The sequence below is a fragment of the Drosophila montana genome, unplaced genomic scaffold (genome assembly GCF_035044405.1).
Source record: "Drosophila montana isolate Dmon_TW-CO22-7 unplaced genomic scaffold, ASM3504440v1 contig_3513_1, whole genome shotgun sequence".
NCBI classification, from domain to species: Eukaryota; Metazoa; Arthropoda; class Insecta; order Diptera; family Drosophilidae; genus Drosophila; species Drosophila montana.
In genome coordinates, this window is record NW_026998392.1 from 195,530 (window position 1) to 217,808 (window position 22,279).

At 39.2% G+C, this 22,279-nt stretch overlaps 2 protein-coding genes across 5 annotated transcripts in view; one reads left to right on the forward strand and one right to left on the reverse strand.

The window, feature by feature from the left end:
* Positions 1–21,599, reverse strand: part of LOC135435123 (uncharacterized) — a 39,493-nt gene extending 17,894 nt beyond the window's left edge. Inside the window, exons 1-7 of one of the 4 annotated variants that reach the window (XM_064692026.1) lie at positions 21,535–21,599; positions 12,052–12,180; positions 8,460–8,806; positions 7,775–7,947; positions 6,361–6,426; positions 4,283–4,423; positions 4,096–4,225 (exon numbers count right to left, since the gene is read on the reverse strand). In XM_064692026.1, coding sequence (XP_064548096.1) covers positions 4,096–4,225; positions 4,283–4,423; positions 6,361–6,426; positions 7,775–7,947; positions 8,460–8,806; positions 12,052–12,115 — 921 coding nt within the window. In that variant the 5' untranslated portion in view covers positions 12,116–12,180; positions 21,535–21,599. Of the gene's footprint in view, positions 1–4,095; positions 4,226–4,282; positions 4,424–6,360; positions 6,427–7,774; positions 7,948–8,459; positions 8,807–12,051; positions 12,181–21,326 lie in introns of those variants that run through there. The other 3 variants (XM_064692027.1, XM_064692025.1, XM_064692029.1) reach the window with 3 other exon arrangements.
* The window catches only part of LOC135435127 (uncharacterized), a 169,385-nt gene that overhangs the window by 108,344 nt on the left and 38,762 nt on the right, over positions 1–22,279 (forward strand). Inside the window, exons 7-8 of the mRNA XM_064692033.1 lie at positions 17,467–17,694; positions 18,617–18,756. Coding sequence (XP_064548103.1) covers positions 17,467–17,694; positions 18,617–18,756 — 368 coding nt within the window. The remainder of the gene's footprint in view (positions 1–17,466; positions 17,695–18,616; positions 18,757–22,279) is intronic.

Sequence of the window (22,279 nt, forward strand, 5' to 3'; positions counted from 1 at the left end):
AGACTGACAGAGATAGATACATGGAATGGAAGAGCTGGCGGTTTGCATGTTGAATGCCAACTGACGCCAGTCAGCGACACTTTAAGCGATAATGTAGCATACTTTGCAGCGCGCATAGTTGTCAAACGCGGTGCGGGAAGGGGAGGGGCGCAAGCGAGCAGCGAGTGGGTGCGTGACATGTTAACCCAAATTTGCAGCCACGCAGCATAAACTGCTTTTGGCAGCTGCACACAAAAGGAAAATGTTCTAATGTCAACCAGCTGATGTCGTCGTCGTCGTTGTCGTCGTCTTAGGGTCCAACCTCAACCCTAAATTGAGCGCAACGCATACAAAGAACTTGTACCCAACAAGCTGACAACTGTTTAAATTTTTAGAGCCGAAAACTTTAAATTGAAGGAAGTAAATGCTTTTTAAAGAGTCTGCCACAACAATTTGCCAACTGGCATTAAAGTAAAGTGAAAAGATAACTTCCAAGTTTGTGTCTGTTTTGTTTTTGGCTTGCTCCTTCGCTTTTCACATGCAGGCAGGTACGGGAAATGCAAACAAGAGGGTATCGGCTCACTGGGCGTATGAGTAATGTGTAAACCAATTGCATCAACTTTAAATGGGGTGCAAATATTTTATAGCTCACATTCAACTCATACGCAACATTTTCCAAAAGTCCAAGTGTGTGTCTATGTGTTGCCTGCAGCTGCACAAAAAGTGCATTTCAATAACATTTAACGACTGTTGACAGATGCTGCCATATACATATATGCATATAGACGAAGCATTTAGTTTTCATTTGGCAACTTTATGATTATTTTGTATTTTTTTGTGCTTATATTATTTATTTTTTTATTTGTTTATGTACTTTATTTTTGTTGCACATTTAACGCATAGCTCTCAATTTTTATGTGCCTGCTGATGTCGGCACTGGGCTGAGTAATTGGCATTTTTGTGTGAAGGGTTTTAAATGCTTTTCACAATATTTACAAAATGACTTTTCCAAATATTTGCCAAACTAATACTGCTATCTCGCAGTAAACCCTCTCTTCCTTCTTGTTTTTATACCCTTGTAGAGTGTTTAATAGTTTTGTCATAAAATGTGCAACTTATAGCAGGAGGCATTTCCGACCCCATAAGTATATATTTTCTGTCTATCTGTTTCTATACGAACTTATTTTTCAGATTTAAAACCATCGTCTTAAAACTTGGCATAGGTCTATCTTTCTGTTGCACGCAGTACATTTGTCGTAACCATCGGACCACAATAATCGGTCCAAAAGTAGGTTCTTGTATGGAAAACCTTTTCGTTTATCAAGATATCGGCATTTAGAAGTAATATGTTATAGCCATCTATGATATGGTAAAACAGATCCAACATAAAAAACTTTGAAATATGTATTCTCCCATTTCATACACAAAACAAGTTAATTATTTTCTGCCCATATCTCCTTCCGTTTGGAATGAAATGTTTTTAAGCAAAACTCTAAAACTAAAAGAGCTAGGAGCACAAAGTTTGGTAACTTGACTCTCGTACAGCACTCACAGATCCAGATTATTTAAATTTTTGGATACTTTTCCTGTTTCCCGAAAAAAAAAACCCAATTTAAATCGTAGATCCGAACCTTGGACATTCAGATTTCCCCAAAATTCCATGAAGATCGGACCGAATCTATTCTTGAATACATTTCCCATAGTGTGCTTAAATTATCCATAGATTTTTCTTAAGAATACCCAAACTGCAAGAGCTGGTAAAAAGTGGGATGGTAGAGGTATTTTAAGGTATTTAATCCTCAGACATCCAACCGTGGCATAGATGCTGCAACTGGAGCTACTTCAAATAAAAAAGCGGCAAAATATAGTCGTATTTTCATTTAAATTAAAATTTAATTGAAGTACACGACACCCAAGACATGTGCTTAGAGAAACACATGTGCTCCCAGTTTATGTGTGTGTATGTGTTTGTCGTCTGCAAAATTGTGTCAGCAGACACCGAACTGGTCCCAGGGCGGGCCCAAATGGACCTGACTCGCACTCATTAAAAGCGGTTTCAAAAATGTTTGCCTCAGATTCTTGTGGAATCTCTCTTTGGTTTTTTGGCAGCTTCTATTTCCTACCTATTTACAATTATGATGTCTTACACGTCGTGAATGTGTTTATCATAAAGCACACCTGCGAAATTTATGAAGCGAAACTCGCTTTTGAAGTACTTCAGCAGACGAACAAAAATTCTTATCTATGCCATAGAATTCGACTGTTGTCCTGGCTGCTGTTGACATTTATGCTACTCCTGATAGCGAAGGGAACAGAAAGAGAAACATAAACGCGGGGCAGCGGGCAGCAGTGGAAGCAACTGCTGCAGTTGACGCTAAGTTTTATTTGCGTCGAGTTTGGATAATTCCTTGAGTGGTTCTTTCTTTTAATTTAAGTAGCTTAAGTTTGTTTGCCGACGCTTCTCGTTGGGTTTTTGGTCGAGTGGACGGCAGATGAGGATGATGAACTCGTGGACCGCTTTTATTTATAGACAGCAAACAGAAGTGGAGTTATATAAATAGCAACATTTTCAATTTTTGCATTGAAATGTAAAGTGTTGAGAATCTCTGAGAATTTAGAGCAGAGCTTCATCTTAGGCCAGCACGGGTGCTGCAGGTGAGATAAAACATTTACATACATGAAGGCTTAAATTTATCCCGTTTTTGTGTGGACCACAGCATCATTCAAAGGGGAAAGCGGATGCGCGTATGTAAATCTATGTATAAATGTCAGAAATAAGGATAAATACAAGGAAAAATTATCTAGGCCTACAGGAAATGGGCTACTTTAAGTATTAATTGAGTCACGAATAAGACCATCTTGTTCGCAAGAATATTTAAAAAATGTTTATGATATTAGACACATAAAATATATAATATCTGAAGTTATAACTAGGGGAATATTTAGTTGGTATTTCAGTCAGAATTTTTTTAAAGTGACTCAAATAACATTCAAGCACCTATTGTATCGACTAAGCTCTTTCTGAGCCCCAACTTTTTTCTTTCCAAGAAATTCTGTAGGAGTAGGTTATAGATATTCTATAGAACCAAATGTTAAAATGTTTGTGCTTTGCTCTGATGATAAATAAACAATTGCTTTGACCAAATGAATTTGAATACCTAACAAGAAAATAACAATATCTGCCAACAATTTTAACGAGCACTTTAAATCTCGGCCCTTTTATATACGTCTTTTAGCATTTTCCCATCTTAACTGTTTTTTTAACCAGTTTTACTTGAACACTTTTTCTCGGTATTTGTGAAGGTAAAAGAAAAATAATAAGTTAATTGAAATCGTCTTTTGTCTTCTTAATAAGTTAAATGAAATTCCCGTTTGTTTTCCTTTCAAAAATCACAGGAAAATTGCCAATTCAGATAAAGTAGAAAAGCATACCTATGAATAGGACTCCAGCACTGCAATTGTATACATAGTATAAAGGTTTTAAAGGAAAGCTGTGCATGCAATTAGTTGTTCAGCCCGTAGAAAAACATGTTTTTTATAAAAGTTGAGAAAACCCATTTATACAAACATCATCAAACTGTCAATAAAGAAATCAACCGCTCTCCGAGTATTACCACAAAAGTGTTGAAAATGTGTAACAAATTCGCACAAAATACTGTCGTCAGTACTGTGCGTTTGACTGCTGCGCCGGGAATGCCCTTTGGGGGCGTCGAGCTTTTCATTTCCATGGGAATTTTCATGGGCTGACAGAGGCCAAACTAACTGCCAACGACTGGCACAACAATTTTCGGCGAATGGGTTTTATTATTTTCATCTGTCACTTTCTCATACATAAATCACTCCACAAAGCGCAAAAGTGTGCTGCCAATGGATTGTTGGGCCGCGACTGCATTCAATTTTTGACTCGAGCTATTTTTTTATGTGGTCCATTGCAATGTTTTGTCGGCAACGCTGCTGGAGCGCTGCACAATTTGTTGCCCAACGAGCACACACACACACACCCGCACACCCACATACAAGTGCACAGCACAAAAGCAAGTCCAAATGGGTTTGGATAACCGCATACACAGCAGCAATATCAGCAATAGCAACTGCAGCAGCTGCTGCACCACTTACCATTAGCTCCCTGTCCGAGATAATTGCGCCAAATGTAATCGACATAACGGGACCCATAAGCGGCGAGACCAACATGGCCGCAACAATATTCGGTGAATTATTCTCGACCAGGCCCAGAGCGGCCAGTGAGCTGCAAGACACCCATGGAGTCCACACAGAAATGAAAACCATCTCGAACTGTACTCACTCGGCGGTAACAATTAGCAGCAGGTAGTCAAAGGACAAGGAACCACCAGCGCGCACACCGTCCACCACCTGCTTTACGGTTAGTTTCGATTTAATTGACTCCACAAAGTTGTTCCACTTGGATGTTTCCTCGGCATCCTCGCTGTAAGGAACAAAATAAATAAACACCATCTTAAAATGTAATGCGGAATAAAGGGAGTAATGTGGGAATATCCGAAGACTTGAGCAGCCGTCTAATTGCCACATTATTATAAGAATTTTTCTCTTATCGATTGTAATTGGTTAGAATTTTGTAAAGTTCGCATTCGTAAAGATTCTTTACAGAAGAGAGTTTCAATTACTAAAGGCTGCCTTCTTATACTATCAAATTCGTTTTTTACATGCTGAATATTTTTTAACTCTAAAATACTTTTTTAATTAAATGGTTTATTTACCCTTTGATCAGTATCAACAGCCGAATATAGTTATGTAAGTCAGTCAATTTCTATGCAAACTACTTAGTCTATCCGTTTTAACTTATCTTCATGAAACTGCCTAGATTTGTCTGTTGGTTGCAGACAGTACTTATGTAAAAACCAGACCTTCTTGATATATTGATATATTGACTAAACTCGGCACTTTTTAGATATGCAATGCTCCTTATTTTAGGACTGAATATCATAGGAATATCATAGGAAATATCATATCACTCTCCCAACAAATATATCTTCCTTTTTTTACCATTAGGTATATTTGATATACATCTTTCAAGTACACTGAATAGTTATTTCAAATAGATTCCCATGGATAAAAAGGGACAACAAAATTATTCAATCGCAATATACATCCAAACTGCCCCAAAATTGATTTTTCTGCAAAGAGCCCACTTGGAGTTAAATCTTTAACCTAACCACAACAGAGCTCAAAATAACCTCAATTAATTGTTTATCTTATAAGCACGTCACTCTCTTTACCTATTGGAAATGCCAATTACCTGCAAAAGTACACAACACACAGAGAGACAGAGAAAGAAAGAAAGACAGAGAGAGAGAGAGAGAGAGAGAGAGAGAGAGAGATAGAAACAGACGTGAAAACGCCGACATACCGAATTGCTTGAAAACAGACGAAAGTCATAAATTATGTGCACTAGGCAAATGCATTTAACCCTTGATAGGGTTAATGTCTCCAGCCGCTGGCTTTCATATGTAAATGTCATCATTTTCACTTTTTGCACGAAACGAGACAAAGCCCAGAACAATGCACATAGATTCGAGTAAACCCGCAATAAACTTGGACACAGGCCAACTACAGTGGCTCCAAACTGCATGGGGCATATCTCTGAGAGAGCAGGCCCAGTGGATAAACGAAACACAATGCAAGTGCGAAAAAGGGAATTCAGTAACCTACTTGTCACATTGCCAGCGGCTATAGAAAAATAATGCCGCTGAAAGTGAAAGACTGCGAGTGAAAGTTAGTGAAATGAAGGACGCCTTTGAGAAGCGTCTACAAAGGGAGATGCTCAAATTAGTTTTTGACAAAGCAGCTGTTAGTTCAAAAGCTAAGCTAAACACACGTTTTTTTTCTGACAAAGGAGCGCAATTAAAACTAAACCAGCTGATAACACCCACAACAGCAAACTACTCTTGGTAGTAAGAGAATCATTCTCATACTTATAGTCATTCTCAAACTCATACTTATGGTCATACTCATATTCATACTCATACTCATACTCATACTCATACTCATACTCATACTCATACTCATACTCATACTCATACTCATACTCATACTCATACTCATACTCATACTCATACTCATACTCATACTCATACTCATACTCATACTCATACTCATACTCATACTCATACTCATACTCATACTCATACTCATACTCATACTCATACTCATACTCATACTCATACTCATACTCATACTCATACTCATACTCATACTCATACTCATACTCATACTCATACTCATACTCATACTCATACTCATACTCATACTCATACTCATACTCATACTCATACTCATACTCATACTCATACTCATACTCATACTCATACTCATACTCATACTCATACTCATACTACTACGTACCTGTAATCATCGCGCATGTTGGACGCATCTGTGATGGCATCATAGCTCACGCTGCAAGGTAGGACGCTGTAAAGCAAACCAAGAGAAGAGATTGAAGAGCTGCCGTATGTGCATTTGAATATGGAAATATTTTAACTGTGGGAAAAGCAAGTCTGTGGCATTGTGCACTTAGCTGACTTGCACGACTGCTACTGGCATATAGCAATCTGACAGCTCTGAAGCGCCTGCTGCTGCTGCTTAATCCCTACAGCTGCTGCAAAGAACTCGGAGGGCAAAACTTAATTGCATTCTGTGCACATTAAACAGCTTAAATATCACTTTTCTCATCGAATCTGCCCTCCCTTAGAGCTGCCACTCAGACAGCATTTCAAGGTAAACAGATGCACTTCAGCTGGGCGCACCTTATCCTCTGCTTTGTCTTTGCTGGCCACACCTTTGGCTGCATTTTAATGCACCTGCTTAATGCCATTAAATGATTATCACACCTGCTTGCCTCACCTGGCACTGCTCCCCGCTTACTCGCCAGGCATATCTTGGACCTTGTCAGTTCACCTTTCATTTGTTTCGTAGAGCTACTTAAGACAGTTCATTGTTTTTGCTTAATTCCAGGCAGTCCTGTTGTTTAATTCAATCCTAGGAAACTGTCCTCTAGCAGGGAGGAGACGATTTACCTGCCCGAAATTTATTTGGCACATAATACATTCCAATGTTATTTTTAATTAGCTCAATTCTCCAGACTTGGATTTCGCATAATGGAACGGAACTTAAAGCTTAGATTGTTCCAAATTACTCTAGAACAAAAGTTTCTAATTCCGAGCGACATATGTAGATATATGTATATAATTTTATAAAGAATAAATATATTCATAAAAATTTTCTAATAAGAATGTAAAAAGAGACACCAGGCAAATCTTTTGATAACTTAATTATATTTGCATTTCGCGGCCATTAAGACTTTTTCTATCATCATCTAGCTTATGGCTTGGCCGTGTGTTTGTTGCTTTATCATCGACCGTTTCACTTATCCCTGATGAAAGCATTCAATTTTCGGTCCTGGTCTGTCCAGCTGTTGCGTGACGAATCGATATGAGTCACGCCCATGGCAGCCAAATCGTCAGCTTCATCGCTAGCTTCTCGTCCTCGCCATTTTCGCCTAGAGGCAATCAAAATATGGACTTACCCGCTGCCACCCACCGGTTGTTGGCAAGCTCTTAAGACCCTAACAACTGCATGACCCGGTGGCTGGGGCCTGGAGCTGGATGCTGAGCTTAAGCTGCATTTTTTATTAAAAACTAACCGGGCAGATGAAGTCAAAGCAGGAGTTGGGGTGGGAATCTGACCAGCTGTTGCGTGGACTTGTTGACTTTCCCGGCACGTTTGCCGTTTGGCGGTGCCTTTCAATGTCTCAACTTACCTGACACTGGAATTCAATTTAGTGCCAATGCCCAGCTCCGTTAGACAGTGGAGTGTTGTCTCGCAGGATTCGCCGGCTTGCAGCGGGAAAACGACGTGATGAAAATAACCTTTTTTGCTTGTTGTCCAAGTAACGTGCTCAATTTCAAGCTTGACAAGTAACTCCTCAAGTACCTGGCAACGGAAAGCAACAACAAGAACCTCAGCCGGGGCTTAATAAACGAATGCACAGACTTTGGCTATAGATCTAATTGGATTGCCATCAAGCCGAGACGCAGTTCCAATCCCACTCCCCGTCAGTGGCTTAGTGCCGACTTTAAAGCTGCAGCCATCAATCTCTGGTCGCGCATTTTCATCTTGCAGATTATCCGACTCGGACTCGGACCCGGCTGTCGCCCCGCGCTGTCTGCTGACCCTCATTCATCAAAATCTGCGCTTAGGTCGAGCTTTGACCAACCACACACAGCCAAGACAATTTGGGTGCCGTTTTACATTGTTAACCCCCTCTTAACTTTGCACTGTGTTTCAGTCACGTTCCGTCCGGTTAAGTGCATCCACAGAACACAACAGAACAGTCATTGAGTACCCTTGTCCACGTCGCTATACCGCACGAAAGTCAACTTTAAGTGTTACGTTAGCTCAGTCTTGGGCCAGGGGGAAGTGAGGTAACTGCCCAATGGACTCACCTTTTCAAGCGGCACCACTAAATTACGTCTGTCCAGTGGCACAGCCCTCGGACCACTATCAGTTCCGGTAAGAGCTCGTACCCCTGCTCCTCCTGGGATGGCCCGCTTCGCAGCTGCAGCGCCGCGTCCTGGACCGTCACCACGCCCAGCACCGCCCACACCGCCGCGTCGATACTTGGGCACATTCTTGTCACGTAATTCAACTTCGAGTCGTAGTATTGCGTTGTTATTTTCCGGAAGATTGATGTTCAGATTATTATTACCACTGCCCGTGCCGGCCATTGGATGACGGCAGTGGCCACCTAGGTCGCCAGACTGCGGCTCAGTTATAACATTATTTGAAGGGCCTACAAGTAAATGAAAAGTTGAAAGATGTACAGGGATTCACTATATATAAGACGGTTTGTCCTAACTGACTGATTGGTGATCAACTCATTGCCCGTGAGAGGTAAGAAGCTGGAATTTTGACAGTAGTTATGTGATGAAGACAGCTAAGACAGCGTTTGAGAAATTACACTCGCAAATGTGGAAAAATCGCGAATAACGATTCTAAGAGACCTTTTGCTTACCGATCGGCTGCAAACTCATTTTTACCGATCTTTGTACAAATTTATTTGAGGGATGTTCCATTTTTCGGATAATCCATCGGATATTCCACGGATAACAACGATTTGATGGGTACTGTTTATGGTTCAAATTCTCTTTTATTGATATTCATGAAATATCATTGGCGACGTGTTTCGTTTGAAAATGCGACTCAAGCTGTTGCAAATAGATTTTTGATTTAGCATCCAATCGATCGATCGTTTTCAAAAATCTTCGTGAAATTAATTTGATTTGTGTTTCACACTTATGAAAAAATCCAGCACTCTAGAATGTAAAATGTGGGTCAACGGTTGTTTGAACGAAGGTTTATTTTTCTGGTAGATCCAGCAGATATATAAGTTTTCTCGGCCGGAACTTTGCCTTACGCGATAAATGTATCATAGTAAAAGTATATTTCTGAATTATATATTTCTAAAGCCCAGTGTTGCATTAAATAATTTATTTTAGTATTTTATTTATTGCAGCACAATTATTTAAATTCCTTTTAATTACCCGATTTATTTTCTAATTAGCGAGATTTGGTGCGCCATAGAATAGCGCATTTTTTAAATATTTGCTCTCTGTTCGGTTGGGCAAAAACGAACTACATTTTTAGCGTTATTTAAATAGCAATTGACCACAGAACTCAAATAGCTGTAAATTGTAATAATTAAATTGATGGCTTAGGTTAACAAACGGCAATTGTTAATTATATAATTTATGCAACAGTTGGCAGCACAATTTCTAGCTGCAGGCCAAATAAAATTTAATAGTTGAATTATTTAATATTTGCGCACGCTTTTTCCGGGCTGCAATTAACAGAGGCCCTTAAAGGGTATGAGGGCCAAAGCTCCACTTGAGCTAAATAAATAAAATGGCAGGCAAAAATCAAATCAAAGCCTACATAAAAACCTTACATAGAATCACAATTTATTATGCGAGGGGGAGAGACAGAAATCGAAATGTTGTATAAATCCCCGAGCATTGACAAATGCCAAAATAAAGCTTAAATGAGCTTAGGTCAGGGCAGAGCATTAAATTTTGCTATGAGCCGCCATGTCTTTGTTTCACTTTTGGCCACTTGTCCCACAAGTAACTATGTGGGACAAGTAGGCAAAAATAAGTCGAAAACCTGACTCTGCTTCCTACTTTCTCGATTTCTCCCTCTCTCTTCACTTAAAGACTGCAAATTTCTGGGAACGCTTTGGCATGGCATTGAGCCCTGTGATTTATGTCTGACACCTCTGCCTGCTTCTCAATGACTTGACACAAGTATGTACATGTCAAGTTCTTCTATACATATATTTTTTTGTCAATGCTTCCACTTTTTGGTTTGCCTGAAAGTTGCTTTCGCACTTTTTGAGCTGCTGCCAACGCATGTTTATTGCCTATTTTTGCATTAGAAAAAGTCATTTATTTAACTTTGACTCTGACTACGAGAAACTTTGTTCACGCCCTGCAGCTGCTTCCGCCGGCCACTTCTTGGGCTCAGACGCTCATAAGCTCCATTGTCATTATCAGCTAGGACCTCTCCATGGTGACAGGCAAAATTAATGATGATGCTTTTTGATCGCTTTTGCCTTGGTCTTGTTTCATATGGAAGTATTTAAATAAATATTTGATTAATAATGGTAGCGGCCCCAACCAGTGCATCACTCATCGCCAAATCGAACCTGATAAGTTGACATTTGTTTTTTCATTTCTTTTTCTTGGTTTCCGTTTCATAAATTATGGTTTTTGATAGGTTTTTATTGTAGGCATTTTTGTCTTTGATTATGATAAATTAAAACCTAAATGTCCTAATGACAGATGATGTTGTGGCAAAAAATAACCTCTGTTTGCTGGTACATCACTTGCTTTTGATAGCAACAACACGAAAAATGTTAATTTAATTTAACATTTAGTTTAAATTTAATAAAATATGATGATACTTTTTGACGCTATCATGATATTAGTCTTCTGCAATATTTATCGTTTGAAACTTAGAACTTTTTATGTTCATGTTCAACACTAATTGGCCAAAAATGTTCAATTCATAACTTTTTCTATTTAAATACATAATAACAATGAAGGCCTTTGGCTGCCTCTACATCAGTTCTTTGTATAACATTTATAATTTCATTAAAATAAATTTCATGATGATTTTTGAAGTTTCTTTATAAAAGAGTGTTTATAAGCAGAATTATACATTCAAAGAATGTTATCAAAAAGAAAGTTTCACCTTCAAAGCGTCTTTTGTATTAAAAAGGAAATTATGTTTCATTATTTATCGTCATTTTTCCTAATCAATTTCCCCTATTTGTTTTTAAATTAAACTCAAATTAAGTGGTGCCGCGTTGCAAGAACGCAAATTAACCTGATGTGCTTCTGCAAATAACACAACAAGCTGTTAACTCTCACTGCGCTTGCTCAGCCAATTTCATCCTCACCTTTTCCAGCTAAACTTTAACTTCCCATATCCATGGTAACTTGATGTTTACACATCCAGCTTGCGAGTAAATAAACATACCACACACCAGCCCCACTCGCCTCATCCATTCCACATGCTTACACTTAACCCCACTCGCTCTGGCTAATTAAAATTTAATATCCAATTTTTAGACAGCAAACTGTTTGTTGTTGAAGCCTCTTTAAGCGGACAAACAGAGAACCAAAAAATGAGGATAGAGCTCGCATGTGTACGTGGGTGTGGTTTGCAGAGGTCTGTTGTGGGCAACATTCGGAGCATGCTTTTAGGCGCCGAGAGCAGTTTTACACTTTTACGATGTCATAAAATAATTAATAACGCCACTAAACAACATAATTACGCGCCTAAGCACCACCGCATGCAGGCGCTGGTGGATGTGAAAGCGGATGTGGATGTGGATGTGGATGTCGATGGATATGGTGGGCCACCAGGAGGCATGCCACAATATTGTGCTGCAAGTGAGCAGAGCTGCAAATTTGTAACTTTCCTATTTAATTAGCTCTCAGCGCTTATTCAATTTCTTGCGCTTTGCCTACTTACCGTAAATCAACTCCCGTTCAAAATTCGCCGTTGGCACAACGATTAGGAAGACAACGCCTGGCATTTTGTGGATGATACGCCTCCTGGTCCGCCTGCTGCTCCTGGCTCAAGGTGTGGCCACCGACGCAACTGTGAATGGCAAAAGGCAGACAAGTGGCCATTTTAGTTTACAAATTGTGTGCTTTAAAGCAGCTGGGGAGGGGAAAGGAGAGAGAGAGAAAGAGCAGGATAATGGCTGGCTCGAGTACATTAACATAAAAACGTCCTGTTGGTGGGCCAAAATATATACCGCGCCTACACTGAGACAACACAAAAGTTGGCAAAGCTACTGCTCCCACGAATCTTCAGAGCCAAAATGCATTCCTCGACGTGTTTGCTGGCGAGGGTGAATCATAAAGTTTGTGAACGTATTCAAAATGTTTAGAAAGTTACAAAATATAATAACTGAAATTAAAACTACCCAGAAATTAACTAGATAGGCACAACTAGAGTTAAAGTGGTTCGAGAATTTAAATGAATTTAGATGATCACACAATATTGCCGCTAAACTTCTAACTCTTTATTGAGACCCTCTATATATTTATTTTCTTGATGCGAACAAGTCTTTCTTTTTTAAGCTATTTTGTTAAGACTTTGATCTGTTTTATTGCTTAAGAAAGAAACCATATCACATCTGCTATTTTTTCATTAATCAATTAATGATATATTGAGCTCGTATTCAGACATTTATTTGGCTTAAAATCGTATTTTAATGCCATAAAAAAAAGTAATTTTTGCTTCTGTGATCGAGTTTGATAACCAACGTGCATCATTAATGAGAACTATAGTCAACGAAAGTTAGCTAGACTCATTAAAGGACCCTCGACAAAGTTTTCCACCATTGCCGGCTCTAAACTCTTAACTTTTGAGCAGTTAAGCCCTATTAGTAGGTAGCAAGTTTGCAGCCAAAAGAATATTACTCAGTTGGAAGAACCAAAAAGAAGTTGGCATCAGATGTCTCACATTTCTCTGGTAGTTCTCGACTGTATTGTGCCAGACTGCCGAATCGAAGGCGAGATTGCTGCTGTTTTCTTCGCAGCTGCACTGAAATGGAAAGCATCTTAATTAAAATAGCCGCCATCGTTTAAATATGCATTTGATGTCGTCTCCACTTCACTCTTTTCTTCATTATTTAACTTGGCATTGGTAATTTGCCTTTATCAGTTGCTGACTGAGTAAATATCCTGCTGCTACGCACAAGCTGCTTGCAGCTTTTGCCACAGCACGGAAAGCGACGCCTCCAAGATTTTCCGCTCTCCCGCTCTCGAATGTGGAAATTAAAATACCATTAGCACAGAGTTAAGATAACAATGATACGAATGAAGGCAGCCGCTAAAAAGACCATGGGCAAAATGTTCTTCAATCTAGGGTTAAACATTGAAGCCAGCTGTATGCACTTGCTAACTGATAGTTAAAACGGGGTATTGCTAAAAAAGCCAAAGCACAGGTCAAAAAGAAGAAAAACTGAGCATCAGTAAAATATATTACTTGGAAACACTTAATTTACAGGCATATTAAAAGTGAAATATTTATAAATTCAAAGGATTATGTGGGAGATGATTTTGATTTCAGCCAAAATAAAAAGTGAAGCCTAAACGAATTTATTCAATATATAACTGATTCGCCGAATTAAACCCAACAGAGTCACCTGAAAAATACATATGTAACTAACTATCTAATATGTAAATAAAAGGCTTAATGTTAACGCAACAAAATATAACTTTAATATTGGCTCTGATGTGGACATCTGATGATGACACAGCAAGAGGTACTTTAATCTGATTGTCATTTTAATTTGAGAGCCGTCCCTCACAGAGAGCGTCCGCTAGACCAACCGTCCGCCAGCCGCTATGAAAACTTTTGAGCAAACAATCAGCGTTTTTTTCCCATTCTTTAACTTGAAACATTTTTACCAACAGGCGCAAACAAACGGCCAGGCCGAAGCCGAAGCCGTCGCTCCCGCGCATCTTCAGGCAGGCTCTTGTAAACTTTGGACGCCACTTTTCAGCACATTGACTGTTGCACATTTTTTACTCAGCACTTGCAAGTTTTCATTTTATGGAATATTTATTAAAAAACAACGGCGAAAATGCACAGTGGCAACGAAAATTCTTTTATATTAACCGAAAATATTTATTCATGTTGTTGCTGTTTTTTTTTCGGTTTTTCTTTCTATTTTTTCTGATGCATTTTTTGATTAATTCCTTAACTATATATTTACATAAGCTGAGTGAAGTTTTACCGCGTCGACGACTTCAGCGGAGAGTGGGCAGCCGGAACGATTCCGGGCTTTACTCTACACTCCAGTGTCACAGCATGTTGCATTGTCGCACAATGGAAGCCCGAGCAGAGCTAATTTCTTCGAGTAGCCCGTAGAGTTGCGCTCTAATTAAAGCAACAAAATTGCATTACTCTTGCACTTGTGCAATATAATTAGAAAGTGCAAAAAAACAAAAAATAATTAAAATAATGATAAATATTAAAGAGCCAAAGTACGGAGCCATTCGAGTGCCTCCGAGGCCGGCGGGCACGTCTCGAAGGCGTGAACAAAAAGAAAACTATTGTAATAACTACCAATAAGCGGATGATTGTCGCCACGTCTCGCATAGTTTTAAGTTTCCTCTATTTTCGCGTCAGGCGTCCCTCCAGCAACCACTGCCCCTTCAAGTTTTAAACGTCCCGGAAAAACCTGCCAAGGCCAAAAGTTTTCTTATGTTGTCAGCTTTGATTTCATGGTTTGCCTCTTCCTGCTGGGTCTTACGTATTTTTACAACTGCCACATTTTGCAATGCTTTAATGTTGTGTTAATTAAAAGAGCTAATTGGTTACGTCTGTGTGTGTGTGTGTGTGAGGAGTAGAGTATTTGTGTTGGGTTGTTTTGCAGCTTAAGTAGTTAAATGTGAGTAGTATATACGTTACATTCCAGTATAGAAAACCTTGAGTCTAGATTGCTTGACTAAGAAATATTCTTTGCTCAGGCAGAAAAAGCTAAGTATATTTTATCAACGTGAAAAAGTGTTTTTATCAGAGGAAAAACTTAGTATGTTAAGATATGACCATCTGTCTGTTCGTCTCTTTGTCCTGTCTTGACTTGCTCTCTCTTACTCTCCCTCCTTCATCGAATTTAATATTATTTGAAATTAATTATATATAAACTCGAAAATAGATACGCTGTCAAATATTTCCCGTAAGACCCAGCACAGTATAGTCTTTCAGACTTAAGTATGTATTTCGTATCTCTTGCATTTTCTTTTTGTGGCTCTTGAGCAGAATTTCTCTTCATTTTTAAGGTGGCTTTCTAGTTGGTCTGTTTTGTGTGGTAAATGTTCACATTTTTCTCACCGAAAATGTCCCAAACTGCATTTCTGTCCGCTTTGGCTTCGGCTTTTTGGCCGTCCGCTTTATGCCGCTCTGGTGGCAAATGAAGCGTTGCCGTATTGGCCTTAACTTGCCAAGTTAACAGTACTTCTAATGACAGTTACCAGCTTGAAGCGAACGTGTGCAACAACGACTTTTATCCATGCTTGTGCCTGAAAATATTTGTGATAGTTTTCTTTTTCACTGTTAGCTCGAAAAAAGAGTCGTTGACTTTAGAAGCCTGCGCCATGAAGAGGATATAGCTCAATAATATTAATATTTAAGTAGACAGTTGAGGTCCGTGGTGGCGGGCAAATACTGCAAAAGTTTTAAAAACTTTTGGCCAGAGCAATGACCCTCCGAATGGGGCCGGCGACCAACAGGACCAAACGACTTTAATATAAAGAATAATCATTTAAATAAGGATAAGCCAGACACTGCCATCACACTGGTCCCACATTATGACACACGGTGGTGCAACAAGAGAAAAAATAAGGAAAAGTTTCGTTGGGCAAAAGCAAAATTGCATTTCATAGCCAATTTCTGCGGGCCAAAGAAAAACTTTCAACTTAAAGTTGGCCCGATAAGAAAAGAGCCAAAGTAAAGGAAAGCTGAACATACTTTAAGTGGGCTCCACTGTACAAAAGTACCTACTCTCTAAAAAAAAAACCTAACTATTCTCTAAAAATAAGACTGTGCGCCCTTACTGATTGACTGATTGGTCTTTCACACCAGACCTTACGAGGAAACTTTAGAAGGAAAGTTAGTTTCTATGGTGTAAGACCACCCCAAGTCAAGTGTTTAGAAAATTACACTCGCATATGTAGAAAATGTATGAAAAAATGCTGTACGAAATTCGTTGCTTAGCATCCGATCAGCTTTAAAAGCATTTTCGAAGAGTGACGTGGAAATTGGGAACTAACACTACTCATTTATTTTTGACCTGTACATTATCAAATAATTGTGGTCAAAGGTTGGTTGCAACTTTTCGATCTGAATAATTCAAATAACATTTGACTCATGAATCGATTCATCTCTGAACGCAGAGGTATTTAGCAGTTATATATTTGCAAATGCAGATCACGTTGACTTCCCACTGCGCTGCAATTAAAAAATTGCTTATTTTTATGCGATCCTCATGAATTCTATTGGGGCTTATAGATGTAGATGCTTTGATTATAAGTTTTCTTTTTGCGGTGGTGTTTGACTAATGGATGCATATGTATGTATGTTTATATATTTATGTATGTGTGTAAGACTGTGTGTATGTCATGTATTGACACGGACGTATGAATGTTCAAGTGATTGTGTTTGTTAGTGATGTGTATGTTTGTCTATACGCACACTTGTACGTATTTATATTTGTATATTTAGTATATTTGTATGTAAGTTCTCTTGCTTTGTTAGCTTGTAAATGTTACCCTACCATACGATTATCATACATTTAAGTAAGTCTTTCTTACCTACATACATACATATAGGTTTGTATAACTGTATCTGTTCTCTTGGATGGGGTTTTGTGTTGATGTGTCCAATATTAACATGTAAGAAAACCCGATTTTCTGAGAACGAACATGTTATGTTAAATCGTGCGTTTTTGTGTCACGACATGCGTCAAACGCTACTGCGACTGCGGGTTTCTCATGGCTATCCAAGTTAACAAGTTAACCAACCACACTAACATATTGTAGGGTAGCAACTTTTTACCTTTTGCATTGACATTGTATTTTTTATGCGTGCCCAATGCTCAATGGTGCCATTTACTGGAATAAATTATCATTCATTTCGAATGTTAAGCAACTTTCCAGCTGGCTGGGAAAAGTAATCCCAAAGATTTTGGGCTCCAGTTGGATAAGGACCAAAGCTAGTTGGGTAATAAAATCAATGCCTTGTGCTCGGAAATCGAAAGGCTGTCAATTTGCTTTAATGACCCCTTGAGTACTCGGCGTATTTAAAGAACCATCAATCCACCAATAATATGAAAGCTTTAATATCTATTTTCTATTCAATCTATTGCAGCTCACACGCGTGTTGCGCAACTTTAATATTACCAAAATAAGCGATCTGGAATTAATTTCCAATACCACAGATCGCTTGGACATAACATTTCACTTCTTTGGCATCAAAGGCGACTCCCAACGCATTCGCGAGGCCATTACCCGAATGGTAGAACGTGGACGGATTGGAAACTTTACGTTGGTCTCGAATTTTCATCATTTCGACGAGAATCCACCCCTTAATATGCTGGTAAGTGAGACTGAAAAATATTCCTCTGATAACTTTCAAAAGTAAACTTGCACCATCATCGACAAAGTCACGAATAGCCTTATAAACGTTCATAGGCCCATTAACTATAGTAGAAAGACAAGACTACATTTACACGATTCTCTGGGACTCGATCCGCATTCGAATTTTGTATTTACATATGTCCTGGTTATCCTGCATTCAATTACTTTCGAAAAGCATTAAATAAGTCAATTTACAATTTGACATTCAGAAATACATATTCGACAGCAGTTAAATGCGTCCACTCAATCAGCTCGAGGATCGCAACATTGATTTCTGGTCTCTGGCGTTGTTATTAATAAATATATGACTGTAAAAGCGGACAAGAGATAAAGTATTATAAAATATTTGTATGCATCACCACATGCATATGTACACGGGTGTCTCCGCATTTATTTCCGTTATAAATTAAACATTAATTTATTTACTCTTGTCGCACGTGTGGCAGCAACACGGACAATAAAAACAATAGCAATAAAACGATAAAAGCAACAAATGAGTGGGAATAAATGTGAGCATAAACACGTCGACAATGCGGCACTCGCCGCTTGCCGCTTGCCACTTGGCTTGCAATGACGAAAATAATAATTTATTAATTGCGGCAAGCACATGAACAATTGGCCTCATCAGGTGGCCATCAAGCCCGCCACTGCCTGCAATTAGGTTGCATTAACATAACCGACAAGCCGGAAACCTCAGGGTGCTCCCAAACGACGGCACAGAATTTGCGTCGCTTGACAGCAGCCTAGGGACCGGAACTGTCAGACAACTCCTCCAATCGCACCCACCCCCCCCCCCCCACCCCCCTCTCAGCCAACCTCTACACATGGGCGTCTAATTAGTGAATATTGTGGACTGAAACTGTGGATCATTTTCGTTGCAGGACCTGAGCGTCAATCAACCGCAGGCAGCTGTGCGAGAGGACAACGAGTTTATCATATCCTGCACGGCCCAAGGCTCATCACGCATGCAGTTCCAATGGTTCAAAGATGGCGCCAATGTAAACGCCTCCAAGGCAACGAGGTAAGTTTAATCTTAAGTTAGCCCGGCTCTGAGCTGGAACTTGGGGTAAGCGTCTAGTAGTCGCAGCTGCCTCTTACAGTTGACCATTGAATTAGAAAACTATAAAACAAATACTACGCTTCGAATATTCCAATTGATTCGAGAAAATATATTGCACTGATCGACTGCAATATACCCTGCAGCAGAGAATCAGCAAGTTATTTGCATTTATAAAAACAAATCAGATTTTGGCTAAAAGAAACTTGTTTTTATTTTGTTATTATTTATTTTTGCAGAGTATTCACATTCACTCTGTTTTTTCGTCTGCAATTTTGTTAAAATGAAATAAAATACAAAATGCTGTATACGAAAAAAAACCGGTAATAGCATTCCACGCTGAGGGTGAGTGGAATAATCTGGAGGGGGGTAGAGGTTTGGGCTGATTTTCCAGCACAAGTGTTCAATTTGACTTTATGACTTTTACACATCAATAAACATGACATAAAATGCCCTGGCAAAATAAAAATGAAACGGCCAAAAAGGATAAATAAGTCAGGGCAAAGATAAAGATTTGTCAGACGAGACGTCGAGCAGCTAGTCGAGCCACAGCGCGGAGGTGGACCAGCCTCTAACCGCAGTCAGCCAAGGCGAATGATTGATCATAAACCCTAGAATGGGCACCCAGCACACATCTGTGGGGCACACACACACACACACACAACTCTGCCCCATGTGCAGGCCGGAATTCGCACAACCTTTGTGCTGCTGCCCCACCCTCTGCTTGTGGTGTATTACATAAAAATCATATGGCCGTAACTAACGAGGGGTTGTTCCTTGGACGACTGCTCGACTGCTATTGGGGCTGCTAAAGGTATCTAGGGGCTTAGGCCCAGCCGCATCGGAGGGGCAATGCAGCCTTGACAATTTGTGTACAATAAGAGGCACTGCGCCAGTTATCGGTAACAACCGGGAGGGCGAAAGGGGCGCGTCAGGTGGAATAACAAATGGCTTGAAGCATGGTGCGAGTCGTTTCGCGTGCCGCTAAAGGTCATATCTGCAAAGAGAATTCATATTTGAATGTACCCAAGGTTGTATCCTTTGAAACATGAATATAAATAAATATTTAAATATTCAAAAATGTTCTCAAACTCAATATGTTACCAACCCAGTTTTGAGTTAATATTTCAAAACATTGCATTTTCATGAACTCGACTGGGCGATACCCTGTCTCGAGTTGTAGTATGAGTAGTATGTAGTATGAGTGTGCCTTAATACAATGTCTGCTTACAATGCTGTTTAAACTGTTTAAATTCCACAGTTTATGTGAACAGCTGTTTTCCAAATTGACTTGCAGAATGGGTTTCATTTCCATGCTACACACATTAAATTTTAACTAACTACGAAGTTAACTTTTCAAAGTTAGACATTAGTTATTCGTTGGAATTATATACCTGCATACGCTTTATTTTTTATGGCTTCAAAGGTTTATCAAACTGAAATTATTTCTCCTTTAAACGTGTCAAAATATTTGTTTGTAGAATTTCGCTGCATGTCACAGTGAAAAGGAATTTGTAAAGCTTTGTAAATTTTGATTGGCAGAGTTTTGTATTCATAGATTGACGCATGTGCCCCAAACTTCTGATGGTCTTATTTGGAATTCAGAGTATTACATGTGTTCGCTTCCCTCCCCCACCGTCAAACGGGAACTGGGAACGCATTGATGTGTAAAGTATTACAGCTGTACAGAAGCCACAAACACATGCTCCTCAGTCGACTGGGTGCAAAATATGAGTAAATATTTTAACTAAAGTCAAGTGAAGTCATTCATTTGGACATTTACTAACTTCGCATTACACAAGCGACTAAGCATCGGGTCACTCCAGGCGTGGCCGGCTACTCGTCCACTGCCTCAGCTCCTCGTTAGTGGCCGACTTTACTTTGCGTACTAAAATAACCGGAAGTAAGTGAATTTTGAATGCTTGATTTCACTTTGCTTAGGGGCAGTGCGCTGCTCGCCCCGACTCCCCTTGGCTATGCGTCAGGAAATGAGTTATAAATCAGCGCAACTAAAAATGAATGCTATTTTGCATAGCCTCAAGATACAAAATACACAACATAAGATATTCTTAATCCAAGCCAAGTCTGACCCGGTAAGCAGCTGCTTAATCAAAATTAACCAAGGACAGCACCTCAGCCTCAGGTGTGGGTTAATTAATGCAATTACTTTCCAATCACGTCGCTAACGCATCCCTGAGCTATCACAACTTGGCGAAGGCCAACACTTTGATTAACGAATCCTAACCTGCCCCTTCAGACTTCCCCTACCCCTGTAAACATGGTCGCACATGTGCGTTCAAGTAATCTATGCCAAACGCCGAAGCGCGGTCGTTAATTCTGTTTCTAATCGCGCGGCCCGCAACGTGTGCGTCCCTCTGCGAAACGGTTGGTAGCGGCGGTTGGAAAGTGTCTGTTTGGGTGTCACAACGTTGTTTATTCTGTTATTAGTTTTAGGGCTGCCCACGGCATATAGCAAATATTTCTCATTCAATTTTGTACAATGTGCTCGTATTAGTTTATGATACAGGAATTACCTCTCAGGTGCAAAATGTTGAATGTCGGATTGGCTCCCGCTGGCGGTTTTTGTGATCAGATTTAAATTTGTATAGACAAAATGATTGATAATTAAATTTATATTACGCTCACTTAAATCGTTTACACTTAAATTTCGTGAATTATCTGGGAATTAATTCAGTTCCGGCAGGCATGTATAATGGAATAGAATTATCTTTTGGCACTCACAACAAAAACCTCAAACTGATTTTTAACTTAAGGCGAGCCAACTTTATGCGAATCGCTTGGCAAATCGCAGCGAACTGAATGCGATCTGTTGTAGCACATTTCCTGGTAAAGTTAAAGATGATCTGAGAGCTTATTTCCATTGATAGATATTTCTATAACAACCTATTGTTAATTTCATAGACACGTGCGTCCTAACGAAATAAGGGAAATTTACAAAAATACAACGTCATTTGCATTCAAGTGTTGAAATTAACAGCATTCAGGTGGACTTTGTGTAACTACATACTATGATGAACTTCTTTTTACCACTCTCTTTTATTTTATTTTATTTATTAAGGAAAGATAATTCTGAGCAATTGTACCTTGTACATAGTTTCATCAGTAGAATGAATCAAAACATTAACAAAATAATGGACAGGCACTTTAATTTATCAGAAACTGGGGCTGGGGTGAGCAAAAGTTAGTTTAGCTTCTTTTTGGCAGAATACATTAAAAATGTATACAATTATTTATTATATTATAATTATTATATATTATTATTAAATATACCGATTCTAGCCTTATGTGAAAAATATCTATTCCAACGATTGGCAAGAATGATTAATTTTGCCACTTTCTACTTCGCAAATATGAATACGAAGCGATTATAAGAGACTCTTCCCTGATTTCCTACGTCCGAGTCTGTCGGGACTAATGCACTTTATAGTTTGTCTTATGTAAACCGAACAGTGTATACATAAATATT